The 14,432-nt window shown below is 47.1% G+C and overlaps 1 protein-coding gene across 3 annotated transcripts in view; it reads left to right on the forward strand.

Annotated features, from left to right (window-relative positions):
* The window catches only part of Insr (insulin receptor), a 126,964-nt gene that overhangs the window by 65,749 nt on the left and 46,783 nt on the right, over nucleotides 1-14,432 (forward strand). For all 3 annotated transcript variants that reach the window (XM_051162934.1, XM_051162936.1, XM_051162937.1), the window contains exons 3-5: nucleotides 5,415-5,736; nucleotides 12,597-12,745; nucleotides 14,027-14,171. In XM_051162934.1, coding sequence (XP_051018891.1) covers nucleotides 5,415-5,736; nucleotides 12,597-12,745; nucleotides 14,027-14,171 — 616 coding nt within the window. The remainder of the gene's footprint in view (nucleotides 1-5,414; nucleotides 5,737-12,596; nucleotides 12,746-14,026; nucleotides 14,172-14,432) is intronic.

Raw genomic sequence — 14,432 nt, forward strand, 5'->3', positions numbered from 1 at the left:
ATTCATAAAGAGGATCTTGCAATCACAAGACATGCACAGGGAAAAGACTCATGTAGCAAGATTTACCCTTTTTATTAGTCCTTCCTCTTGCTGCTTTTCCCTCCTCTCTCCTCCTCCTGTTACTGCGCCTTTTTTGTGATTTACAATACCAACTTTCTTTGTAGCCGAGGTTATCTTTGATCTTCCTTCGTCAGCCTCCTAAGTGCCGATGTTGCAGGCAGGTACCACTACAGAACCCAGGCCTCGCTCTGCATGGTGAGTTATCACCAGCTGAGCCATAGTTCCTGCCCCAGAGATTTTCAGTCTCCCCACCTCAAGTCTGTGTCCTGCAGAAGCGAGTGTGGGTCAGAGGGAAAACAGAGCTTGGCCTCGTTTTCGTTTCTCGATGTCAGTGGTGGCATTGATCTGCCCTCGCCCAGTGTGAGGAAAACTCCTTGTTTTCCCCAGATGTGCATGACAACACTTAGCATGTTGTGTGCCTGATTCATGTTTGTTGAATGACATGAGGAGAACAGTTTATTAAATGGTACACGGAAGAAGACAATCATTATTGAAGTACCCCTGTGGCTCCTGTTTTGAGTTTGCAGTAAGATAAGAGTGATCACAAAGGAACCTTCATAAAACTTTTTGTTTGTTTTGTTTTTGTTTTTGTTTTTGTTTTGAGACAGGTTCTTATGTGAGTGAGGCTGGACTTGTAGCTGAGGTGGGTCTTACCCTACCAGCGCTGGGAAAGCAACTTGTGTCCCATCTGATGTTTTGATGCCTGCACAGACCATTTAGTGTCTGACTGGGAATATGCCACACTTAGTTCCGTGAACTAAAACACTAGCTTAGTAGGTTGGAGGCCCTGGCCTCTGTCCTCAACACTGCAAGGAAAATAAAACAAAACCCAGAAGACCAAACCATTTCTCCTTCTTAATTTTGTCTTGTTTTCACAATTTTAAGTTTTTTTTTACAATTTAAAATTGTTTGAGAATTTCGTACATTATGAAGTATATTTTAGTCATATTCACCTCCAACTCCTCCCCATGTCACCCTTCAAACTTGATATCTCTTTTAAATCCACAGAGTCCAGTAAGTGCTGCCAGTATGTGCATGAATGTAGTAGGGTCTTTCCACTGGAATCTAACAAATCAAAACGGAGCAAACAAACTCAAAACTCTCTCACCAGCAGTCAGCAACTGCCAATAGTGCCTCTGCCTGGGGCCTGGCTGGTGTGTGGAGGTGGAAGTGGGGGTGGGGGTGAGGTGGTAGGGTGGGGGTTTGGTGTAAGGGGTCGGGGTGGGGGTGGGGTGGGGTTAGAGTTGAGCTGTGGGGTGAGGTGGGGGTATGGGGTGTGGGGTGGGCTGGGGGGTGAGGTGTAGGTTGTGGGGTGGGGTGGGGTGGGGGGAGGGTGTGGGGTGGGTTGGGGGTGAGGTGTGGGTTGTGGGGTGGGGTGGGGTGGGGGTATGAGGTGGGGGTGTGGGGTGTGGGGTGAAGGGGGTGAGGTAGGGGGTGGGGTGGGGTGGTGGGGTGAGAGGGGTGGGGGTGGGGGGAGCTATATCACTTCTTTCTTGTAGCTTTTCCAAACAGACAGCCACTATTGTTATCTGTAGTCACCCTGCTGTGACTTGCAACTTTATAACTGCTATTTAGTACCTTTCTGCCAACTTCCCAGAGTATCTCTCCTTCCCTAGTCTTGTCCCAGGCGCCTTGTTCCCACCAGCTCCGGCACAAGTCTGTGTTTCAGTGTCTAACACCAAAAGAAACAGACAGGATAGAGATTGGGGTCTGGGGAGAGAAGGCTCAGAGGGTAAAAGCATAAGCATGAGATCTGGTTTGAATCCCAAGCGCTTATGGAAAAAGCAGGGAGTGGCAGTATGCCAGTCTGTAACCCCAGAGCCCTGGGGTTCGCTGCCTTCTAGCCTGGCTCCAGGTTCAGGGAGAGACCCTGTCTCAAAGAAATAAGGCTTTTAATGGGTTAATAAATAAACTAAACTGGGCTTGGTGGCTCATGCCTTAAACCCAGCACTCAAGAGGCAGAGGCAGGTGGATCACTGTGAGTTCGAGGCCAGCCTAGTCTACAAAAGCAAGTCTAGGACAGCCAAGACTACACAGGGAAACCCTGTCCCAAAAAACCAAAAACCAACCAACCAACCAACCAACCAAACAAAGTAATACATTTAAAACAGAGGATTTGAAGTTGGGAGGGAGATGCATATGCTGTGGGGGGGGGGTTTCAGAGGGAAGTTGTGGGCTGCTAGACGATAAAATGTGATAGAAATACATTGCATACAGGGATGTCCAGACCTCTCCCTCTGGTCTCTGCAGGTGCACGTGCACCAACATCCTCTCCCCGTCGCCCCTCCCCTTCCTTGTCGCCCCTCCCCCTTCCCCATCGCCCCTCCCCTTCCCTGTCGCCCCTCCCCCTTCCCTGTCCAGTACATGACAGCCCTCCCTCACCCCCAGTTCCTTGGTGCCTCTGTAGCCTGCTCCTCCCAGTGTCCAGACATAGGTGGCCTGAGGGCTGTGCCTGCCTTGTCACGATGTTTTCTTTCCTTTTTCCCGGATGTCCTATAAATGGAATCCTACAGTGCAAAGTGCAAGATTGAAGTGCCTGGCTGTCTGCCTCTGGCTTTGTTCACGACCATTGGCTGTTTTTAGCATTGTGTGGGCTGCAGAGCTTATGTGTTTATTAGGGCTTTGATGGAGTTTCTTGTGAATGAAGGAGGCTGACCCTTAGCTGCAGCTGAAACCCAGGAAATGGGCTCCTTCCTGCCCTTGTATGTATTGTACAGGAGAGCCCATGTTTTTGTGAGCCTTAGATAATCGCCTGCTTTAATTATTGCTTCCTCCAATTGAGTTTCAGCCCTCAGATCTCCCAGACCGAGCTGCACTAATGATGATAATGCTGTCGGCATAGTCAGCCCTGCATGCTTTGCCGTCTGTATCCCTGGGCTCATAATGGCCAGGAAAAAGGCTGGGGGGGGGGGGAGGTGTTGCAGAAGTGACAAACGGGCCAACTCCTTCAGGGGCAGTTGTCACTACTTGCAATAAACTGTCCCCCTCACCTGCTGAATGTTGATGTCTCCTCATAGGGGGAGGAGTAGGGTAGACCACTGAATAACCCTACCCTGACTCCCACATTTTAGCTGCTCCCTCCTGGACCTCCTAGTTGGATGTGTATGTCTAGGGCCCATGGTCTTCGTGCTTCAATGTACAGAGGGTGGAAGTAGTGAGTGGAGTCCTCCATGTGTGCAGCTCAGGAGACGTGGCCATCCATGCTGGGGTGTGGCTTTCCAGTGATATGGCTGCTTTGGGGTCACCCAAGCTCCTATATGTAACCCTCACTTGTGCTCTGTAGATAATAATAAACTCCTTGGTTCCCCAAGTTGGTCCGTGGCAGAGTTCTACTTTGGTTTGTTGTTGGTGCCCTATAAGGAAAGGAGGGGAGACTGCAACAGGATGCAGCTTCCTGGTTTGAGGGCTTCGTGCATGGAGCCTTGGTTCCATGATTGGCAGTGTGCTTGTAGCCTCAGTGCTAGGGTGGGGGAGGGAAGGCCTGTGGAGCTGGAGGGTCCTCAAGGTGGGTGGCCATTTCCTCATTCCCCAAGATTTTTAGTTTCCAAATATGCCCTGACCCAAAGCAGAGTTGAAAGGTCTGCTGTAGTACGTACAACTGAAATTGAAGTTGTAGTGAACTGAATTGAAACGCAAAGGCTTGGCTCGTCAGGAGAGGTCATAGTTTTTAGGAATGGTTTTTGGAATGTAAAATGGCTCGGTGGCTGGAGAAAAGCAGCATAGTGGCTCCTTAGAAAAATTAAGAGAATTAACATGGTTGGGGCAGGGAAGGTGGCTGGGTTCTAAATGTGCAAGAGTGAAGAACTGAGTTCAAATCCCTGGCATCCACATAAAGAGCAGGGCATAGTCAAGCACATGCCTGTAACCCTGGAAAGGTGGGATACAGAGACAGGAGGGTCTCTGAGACTTACAGGCTGCCAGCCTAGCTCCAGGTTCAGTGAGAGACCTGTCTCAAGGGGAGTAAGTTAAAGAGTGGTGATCCCACTGGGATCCTATGTAATACAAATACAGGGGATGGGGAAATAGAAGGATCCAGTGGATCTTAGAAACCTACAAGAAGAGCATCTCAATGGGTGGATCAGGCTGTGATCTCCCCTGGAGGGCCTCCTTCCTCCCCAGGATCAGGATTCCCTCACTCAAGTGGCAACAGATCCTGAAATGGTTACAGGTCCTGTATCCTCATGATAGGCTGAGGCAGGAGGATGGCAAGTACAAGGCTAACATAGACTTCAGAGTGAGTTCAAGAAGAGCTTGGGTAACTTAATGAGAATGCATCTCCAAATAAAATACATATAAGGGCAGAGGGTGAGGCTGAGTGGTAGAGCCTCTGCCTAAAGTCCCCCAGTGAGGGCTTGGGGCCATGGGTCAATTGTAGAAGCCCTATCTAAAGTCCACCAATGAGGCCTGGGGTGTAGCTCAGTCATAAGAACCAGGTCTAACATTTACAAGGCCTGGGTTCCATTCCCAGCAGTGCAGTATGTAAATAAATAGGTAAGCAATTAAGTCGATAAATAAAGCTATGTCAACCTACAATTGAAACAAATCAGCCGGGCAACGTGGCATATGCCTGTAATCCCAGCAGTCTCAAGGAGGCAGAGGCAGGCAGATCTCTGTGAGTTTGAGGCCAGCCTGGTCTACAGATCGAGTTCAGAACTCTACAGAGAAACCATGCCTTGAAAAACAAAACAAACCAAGCAACCAAACCAAGCCAAACCCAAACACAGGAAATCCAAACCAAATAACGTTTAAAACAAATGATGGGAACATAACTACATCTCAGCTGTGGTATGGCATTTTCAGAAACTATTCTAGTTTTACATATGTGCGCATACGCAACATGAAGATGTGCTTGCAAAGCCCTGAAGAGGGCAGCGGATCCCTTGGAGCTGGAATGAAAGTGAACTATCTGCTTGTTGTGGGTGCCAGGCAAGTGCTGGCAACTATTAAGCCATCTCTCCAGGCCTTAGGTATAGTGTTAAAAAAAAAAAAAAGTATGTGTATTATTGCTGCATCTCTCAGAGACAGATGGTATGGACACTAGGAACCATGACTTAATAGTATGTTACATTGTGTCTCTAGCCAAGGATTTGGTTCCTTGGCTCTCTGTGAGTAGTCTGAAGTTGATGGAATAGCAAATGCTGTGTGCTAGGCCTCTTGCCCTCTGATCCCTCATGTGACTGTTCAACTTTTGCCAAGTTGGGGGCCGCTGTCCTTTTTCACAGACCGGCCAGGCACGTGTCAAGCGGTGATTAAGTGTGGCTGTTATTGTTATGATTTTGTTTGGCGGGTTTGTGCAGACAGGAGTTGGACAGAGTCCTTGACCAGCTGTTTTGTTTTTTCCTTCTCGTCTCTAGTTTGCCCGACCATCTGTAAGTCACACGGCTGCACGGCCGAAGGCCTGTGCTGCCACAAGGAGTGCTTGGGCAACTGCTCAGAGCCCGATGACCCCACCAAGTGCGTGGCCTGCCGCAACTTCTACCTGGACGGTCGGTGTGTGGAGACGTGCCCGCCGCCCTACTATCACTTCCAGGACTGGCGCTGCGTGAACTTCAGCTTCTGCCAAGACCTTCACTACAAATGCAGGAACTCCCGGAAGCCTGGCTGCCACCAATATGTCATTCATAACAACAAGTGCATTCCCGAGTGTCCTTCTGGCTATACCATGAATTCCAGCAAGTGAGTTCTGGGTGAGGGTCTCAGAGAAGGAACCGGAAGCTGATGATATGCTTAAAACCGGTTAAGCGGGGGCTGGAGAGATGACTCAGTGGTTAAGAGCGCCGCCTGCTCTTCCAGAGGTCCTAAGTTCAATTCCCAGCAACCACATGATGGCTCACAACCATCCATAATGTAATCTGATACCCTCTTCTGCAGATAAAGCACTCATATGCAATAAATAAAATAAATAAATCTTAAAAAAAAAAAAAAAACGGTTAAGAGGCTGGGGATGTAGCTCTTTAGCTTGCATTCCCCAGCACTGAGTTTGCCAGGCTTGACATCACATTGCCAGTGATCTTAGCATTTGGAAGGTGGGGGCAGGAGGAACAGAAGTTCAAGGATATATAATGGGTTTGAGGCCAGCCTGAGCTGCATGAGACTCTGTCTCAAAAACAAATCAAATCAAAACGAAACACCAGAAACAAATTCCGCAACCCCCCCCCCACTCCCCCCACTGTAGGCAAAAACCAAAACCCTGTGCTAAAACAGAGTGCACTGGTGAACAGCGAGGTTGCTGTTGGTAACCACCACTTACATTTTAAAAATTCTGTATGTGTTTATGTGTGTGGGCCATGTGTATGCACGGATAGGTACGTGTGTGTGTGTGTGTGTGTGTGTGTGTGTGTACATGCATGTGCACATGTAATGCATGAAGTGTGCATGAGTGTGGGCACCTCTGTGTGCAGCTGGATATGTGCACATATATGTTTGTGTTTATGTGTGAATGTGTGGGCACATGTGTGTGAGGGTGGGTGTGCATATGTGTGTGTATGCATTCATATATGTGAAGGTGAGTATGTGTTTCTGTGTTTACTTATGTGGACACATGTATATGCAAATGAGCACTTGTGTGTATGCAGTTGGGCACGTGTAGTGTGTGTGTTTGTTTATGTAGTTGGGAACATGTTGCAGGCGAGTATATGTGTATGTATATCTTCATGTGTGTGGATACATGTTTGTGTGTGTGTGTGTGTGTGTGTGTGTGTGTATGTAGACCAGTGGTTGATGTTGAACGTTTTCTTTAATCATGCTCCAATTTACTTAGTTTTTGAAATATTTTATTTTTACTTATGAGTATGTATGTATGTACGTATGTATGCATGTATGTATGTATGCGTAGAGTGTTTGTACGTGCATGGAGGTGTTTGGAGAGGCCAATAGAGCACACCACATCCCCTTGAGCTGAACTGAGAGGTGAATGCAAGCCTCCATGTGGGTGCTGGGAATGGAACTCAGGTCCTCTGGAAGAACAGCAGGCTCTCTTGACCACTGAGCCATGTCCCCAGGCCCCACTTTAGTCTCTTACTGGACGGAGAGCTTGGGATCCTCCTGTGTCTGCCTCCACCGTGCTGGCGTTATAGGTGTGTCTCAGCGCTGGCTTTTTATGTGGTGCTGGGGAAGCAAACCGAGACCCTCGCGCTTGCATACCGAGTGTTTTGCCAACTGAGTGACCTTCCAGCTCTCAGCAGCATTTCAGTGCTGCTTGTGTCCTGGGCTTAGATGATGGAGTTAATCTTAAGGGAAGTTTTTCTCTGCCTGAGTACCCCACTTCTCAGTGCTATGGAATTCTTTTATTTCACCTCCCCCCACCACCCCCGGCTCAGTGAATCCCTGTTATATCAGGAAGGTAGCTGTGTTGTCCGTATCCTACCCCAGTTGACCCCAACACAAGCTGGGGACACACTGTCTTAAGGAGGGAGAGGCTCACACCTGCACCGTCTGCACTATTCCCAGGCCTTGGCTGCCCTTCCAAGATCAGCACCATCAAGCCATTTCCTACCGTTTGGGTGAGAAACAGGGCTTCCTCTTTTTGGTGGTGAGTCAGGCTTCCTATATATACACAACCCAGGTGCTTTTGTTCATTGCTTTAGCTTCTTGGATAGGATGTTTTAGTGCCCGAGACCTTCACCAAATTGTCATTTAAAAAAAAAAAATCTCTTTCCTGGTTTTTGTGTTAGGGTTTAAGGAAAGGGAGGGGTTGGTTGGGCGGGAGGTGTTCAGCAAAGAGCAGAAAACCAAATCAGAAACAGACGCACATTGCAAGGCCTTGAACTGACCCGCTGACGTCAAAATTCTTCCTCTCAGACTTGGGCGCTAGCCAAGTGAGAGAGCGAAAGAGTGTTTTGATTTGGGTGGGAAATTTTATTTCCCTGGGTGGAAAGGGTAAGAAGGAAAACAATCTTTATTTTAGCTCCTGTGAACCTTTTTTTTTTTGTTTTGTTTTGTGGTGTTTATGAAACCTGAAAGTACAATATGTTTTATTTTACTCATTATTTATTTAAAAAAAATACCAAAGAAACAGAACAACAAGTATTGTTGGCCCAAATAGACCACTATAAATCAGTCTCTGTGTTGAATGGGACTTTTAAAATTCTTTTTATTTCGAGGGTGGGAGGAGGTTTAATAGGAAGATGGGGAAAAAGGAAACATCATTCTGTTTATCCGTTTCAGTTTTTAGGAATGATTTGGGACTGATGTCAGGACTTTTGTTTAAGAGGCATTGACTTTAGGGCTGGAAAGATGAGCCACCAGGGAAAGCAGGCACTCAGATCCCTTGAACCTATGTAAATGCCAGGCTGTGTGGTGGCCCAACTGTAATCCTAGCCCCATAGAGGGTCATGACAGGGTCCCCAGGGCAGGTTGTCTATCTTCAGTAGGTGAACTGATGACGTATGAGTTCATGTGAGAGATGCTACCCGAGGATACAAGATGGAGGCTGGTGAGATGGCTCAGCAGGTAAAGGTGCTTGCCACCAAGCCTGACATTCTGAGTTTGAAACCTTAGGACTCACAGAAGAATACTGACTCTCGGAGGTCATCCTCTGACCTTCATACTACATGCTGTGATGTGTATGTGCTCATGCAGTTACACACACACACACACACACACACACACACACACACACACACAAACAGACACACACACACAGAGAGAGACACACACAGACACAAACAGACACACACACACACACACCCCACAAGGATGTACACACAAGCCTGTCTGTCAATCTATCTATCTGTCTATCTGTCTATCTTCACCATCTATTTATCATATATCATTTGTATTTATATACATATATACATATATATGAAAGAGAACAATTGAGGAAGGCAACCAACATCAGCCATGGGCCTCCACACACAGGGCCACACATGCATACATGACACATATACATTTAAAAGAAGAAAAAGGTGTTGGATTGAAATAAAAAGCATTTAAAAAAAATGTTCACCGTAGCCAAGGTAATGACTCTGTACATTGTTCAGGTGGAAGTTTCTGGTTCTGTTCCCAACTCTGGGAGAAAGACGCTTCACTGGTGATGGCTGAGTGAGACAATGATCTACGGGTATTGGCAGAATGTTCCTAGGAGTCATTTATTGCTAATGTTCCTTTGGTAGAACAGTAGTATTTGGTTTTCCCCTAGGAACCAGATATTTGGGGTACGTGCTCAGTTTGCAGTGTGTGTGTGTGTGTGTGTGTGTGTGTGTGTGTGTGTGTGTGTGTGTGTGTGTGGAAGGGGTACTTATCCATAGTCTTTCTCCCTTCTTTGGCTGTCCACTTCCAGCCCAGGTGTTTGTACAATGCTGCAGCCTCCTGGGTTTAGTATGAAGCTCCACACATTCAGGACTCAGTGCCCTCTAAGACTGCCCTGGTCTCTGACATCAGCCGTGCTTCAGAGAGCCCCAGAACACCCACGCTTCTGAGCAGCTGGTTGTAAGTGTAGGAGCTCCACTAGACTGACTCAGAACTGAAACCAACAAAGTGAGAAATTGTGCAGTGGGCACACAGTGCTCCTGCCCTTTTGTGACTGCACAGAGGCCAGAGGACAATGCCAGGTGCCCTGCTCTATTCCTCTCCACCTGTTGCTTTGAACCAGGATCTTTCACTACACCTGGACACAGGCTGCAGTGATCTCCCTGCCTGTCTCCTCACAGGACTTGGTGCCATACCTGACTTTTCACAAGTATGGGTGCCGGGGATTTGTTATCACGTCCTCACGCTTGGGCAGCCAGCACGCTTACATACTGAGGACCTCATTTGAGGTGCCCGTAGTGGATGCTTAGAGACCTTGAGGGGCAGTCAGGAGAAGGACTGACCGTGCGTGCTAGTTGCTGTTTATAGGCGTTTGTTTTGTTTGGGAGTTTGTTGTTCTTTTGAGTCAGTGTCCACTATGCAGAGCAGGCTGGCCTCAAACTTACAGTGTCTGCAGTGTTGTCTCCTGATTGCCCTCAGGTCCTCGGAATTTTTATATATTTTATATATTAATGCATTTATTTATCAGGGAGGGAACCCAATTGCACATGTAGAGGTCTGAGGATGACTGGGGAATCAGTGCTGTCCTTCTACCACGTGGGTCCTGGGGATTGAAGTCAGCTTAGTGGTAAGGCCCTATAGCCAATGAGCCGTGTCATCACTGGAATGCTGGGAGTACATACCCCCTATACCCACCTGGGACCAACTGTGCACTCTGATGGTTGAGGCTTTCATATTCCATGTCCTCTAGGAAGAGGAGAGGCAGGTAAAATGTCAGGCTTCCCAGGCTGGAGTATAGCTCCATCAGCAGGCAAGTACAAGGACCTGAGTTCAGTCACCTGAAGTCACATAAGTTTTTTGTTTTGTTTTGTTTTTAATAAACTTGGGCATGATGAATACACTTATGAACTTATGATCCCAGTGCTGGGAAGGAGGAGCTTACTGGCCAGCCAGCACAGGCCACGCGGCAAGTCAGCGACCCTAGCTCAAAAGCAAGTTAGAAGGCACCTGAAGAATGAGACTCAAAAGTTTACCTCTGGCCTTCACCCCCAAACACACACACACACACACACACACACACACACACACACACACACACACACACACACAGAGGCATCTGCACATGCATATGGTCATAGAGTTCTATCATGTGGTCAACTGTGCCTACAGGATGAGACTCCAAGAGAGTCTCTGGGAAGTTGGCTCAGTTGACAAAGTGCTGTCTTGGGTTTGGTCCCTAGCATCCCTGGGAAAAGCTGGGCATGCTGCTGTGTGTTTATCATGCCAGCACTGGAGAGCTGCGGCACTGTCTGGCCTGCCCCGTATGGGAAATGAAGGAAGGTTCTTACACCAGAAAAGTAATATTTTGTGTGTGCTTATGTGTGTATATGAGTGTGCTGATGTTTGTGTGCATACGGCTGTGTGTGTGCCGGTGTAGGGAGGTCAGAGGACAGCCTCAGATAGTCTCTCAATTTCACCCACTTTTGTGGAGACAGGGTCTCCTCCTGGCTTGAGGCTCACCCATTAGGCTAAGCTAGCTGGCCAGCAAGCCCCAGGAGTCCATCTCCTCCTTAGTACTAGCCTTACCAACATGTAACCAATATAAATATAACCAATATAAATATAACTAACATAAATATAACTAATATGTATTCAACATAAATATAACCAACATATGGTCAACATAAATACCAACATATAACCGCATGTCTGATATTTTTAAGAAAACCTTTTATCACATGTGTTTATTTATTTATTTATTTATTGTGTGTGTGTGTGTGTGTGTGTGTGTGTGTGTGTGTGCATGTGCGTGCATGTGCATGGTGAGTATGTGGTAATCAGTGGACAATTTGCAGTACTCGGTTCCCTCCTTTCGCTTTGTGGGTCACAGGGATGGAACTCAGGTTGGCAGGCTTTGCAGCGTACCTTTACCCTGTGAGCCGTCTCTCCAGCTGGGGCCTGGCATTTTCATGTGGGTTAGGAGGGTTCAACTCGGGTTCTTATACTTGTGAAGCAAGCAGTCCTCTGACTGAGACATCTCCAAACCGTGGACAGTGATTTTTTTTTTCCCCCTTGCCCTCCTTGATTTTTTTTTTAAAGTTATTTCTTTCTTTATTTTTTTAGTGGATAATTGACTATTTTAAGACTTGTGAGAGTCAGTTGACAATGTCTGAGAATATTTTGGGTTGTGGCAACTTGGAGATGAGACGCTATTGGTACTGAGCATAGCTTGGGAATCTTGCTCTTCATCCTATATTGCCATGGGCTCCTCGTTACCACTGTGAAGACATACTTGGTTTCAAATATTTGGAGCTGTGTATCTGTTTTCTTTTCTTTCTTTTTTTTTTTTTTTTTGTTGGTGTGATAAAACGCTCTGACTAAAGGCAACTTAGGGGAGGAAAAGTTTTGTTTCAGTTTATACAGCCTGGTCTATTACCCAGGGAAGCCCGGTAGAAATCTGAAACAGAAACCAGAGCAGAGGGTTCTTAACCTCCCAAGTTCTGCAACCGTTTAATACAGTTTCTTATGTTGTGGCGACTGATATCCATAAAAGTATTGTGTTGCTACTTTCTAACTGTCATTTTGCTACTGTTATCAATCATAAGTATCTGGTATTCAGGGTACCTGATATGTGATTCCCCCAAAGGGTCATGGCCCTCAGGTTGAGAACCACTTCCATAGAGCAATGATGCTTGCTGGCTCAATTTCTGGCTCATGTGCAGCTAGGTTTCTTACACAGTCCAGCCCCACCTGCCTAGGAGATGGTGCCACCCACAGTGGGCTGGGCTCTCCCAGGTCAATCAACAGTCAACTTCTCAATGCCATGGGCACAGGCCAATCTGATCTAGGCAGTTTCTCAGTGGATACTCCCTCAAGATGACTCGAAGGTGTATCTTGTTGACAGCTGAAGGTAACTAGGACAAGCACTGAGCTCAGCACATCCAATTTTGAGTAATAGACTAAGTTTGCTGCTGGGTCCCTGGGAAGCATGCTATCTGCCAGATTGTGGGGTGAGGGAACCCTATGCACCTCGCTGATCTCTTCTTCCATCTCTGCTCCACTTTCAGTTTGATGTGCACCCCATGTCTGGGACCCTGTCCTAAGGTCTGCCAAATCCTTGAAGGCGAGAAGACCATCGATTCTGTGACATCTGCCCAGGAGCTCCGAGGCTGCACTGTGATTAATGGCAGCCTGATCATCAACATTCGAGGGGGCAGTGAGTACTCCCAGGAGGGTCTCCCACTTCCTGTGAGCAGGGAAGTGCGCAGCTCAGGGCATTCCACACGTTCCCTCCCAACTTTCATGGCCATGTTCACTTGGGTCCTGTGGACTTAGCTGCTCAGGAGCCTGAGGCCAGAGGGTTGCGTGAATCTAGGCGGTTCAGACCAGCCTGAGAGACATAATCTTGTTTAAAGAAACAAGACAACACAACCAGCAACCAAAACGACACATCCTTCAGTGGCCCTCTGAGTAGGAGACTCATACCAGGAACTACTCCAAAAATCCGAAATAAAAAGTTCCTGACTCCACCCCTGCCTAAAATTCTTATATTCTAATCTGCACCAGGAATCTGTGTTCTTTATATTTTATATGTATGAGTCTCCCTGTATGTATGTGCAGTGTCCACAAAAGCCAGAAAAGGGCATCTGATATCCTGGAATTGCATTTAGAGATGGTAGTGAGTTGCCATGTCGGTGCTGGGAACTGAACCCAGGTCCTCTGTGGGAGCAATAGATTCTCCTAACTACTGTTGGGCCATCTCAATGGCCGGGGGGGCGGGGTGGAATCTGTATTCTTACCAATAGGCACCAAGTCCGCTGGTATACACTTGTTATCCCAGACTCAGGAAAGGGAAGTAGGAGGAGTTCAAGTTTATCCTCAGCTTCAGTGTGAGTTTGAAGTCAACCTAAGCTACGTGAGACCCAATCAAAGAAATAAATAGAGGGGGGAAAAAAAACCCTAAGCTAAAACAAACAAACAAACAAACAAACAAACAAAACTTCACTGTGGGTAGGGCTGTAGGTAGAGTATTTACCCAGCATTCATGGGTTGATGGGTTTTAGTCCTCAGTACTATGACACGAGGGCATACTGGTGAAATCCAGACTGGGAAAGTAGAAACAGGAAGATTGGGAGTTCAAAGTTATCTTTAGTTAGATAGTAAATCTGAGGCTAAATTGGGCTACATGAGACTTTGTTTCAAAAAAAAAAAAAAAAAAAGCAAGCATGCTGTATTGTAGATTTTCCTTAAGGTCACTATGTGGCTCCAGATGACTTTCAACTTTTACTTCTCTTGCCTTCATATCCTATCCTGTATGCTGGGTTAACAGGTAGGCAGGAGAACACACACACACACACACACACACACACACACACACACACACACACCACACACACACACACACACACACACACACACACCACACACCACACACACACACACCACACACACACACACGATAAAAAAAAAATTCATGAATGTTTTCTCCTTTTTGTAGACAACCTGGCAGCTGAGCTGGAGGCTAACCTTGGCCTCATTGAAGAAATTTCAGGCTTCCTAAAAATCCGTCGCTCCTATGCTCTAGTGTCACTTTCTTTCTTCCGGAAGCTGCATCTGATTCGAGGAGAGACCTTGGAAATCGGGTAGGTGAACCTGAGACTGTGCTTGTGGCTGCCAACCAAGAAGCTCCTGAGTTAGGACAACATCGGGATGGGGAGCTGGCTCACTGGGCGAACTGTTTAGTTGTAACATAAAGGGTTTAGCTGAAAAGATGGGCCTATCAGTGTTGGGGACACAGAGACAGAGGGATCCCTGGCCTCCCTGGCCAGCCATTCCGCACTTACTTAACAGGTGGAGGCCAGAGAAAGACCCTGACTCAGAAAATCAGGGTGGATAAGGTCTAA

This window comes from Acomys russatus, chromosome 19 (assembly GCF_903995435.1).
Source record: "Acomys russatus chromosome 19, mAcoRus1.1, whole genome shotgun sequence".
Taxonomy (NCBI): domain Eukaryota; kingdom Metazoa; phylum Chordata; class Mammalia; order Rodentia; family Muridae; genus Acomys; species Acomys russatus.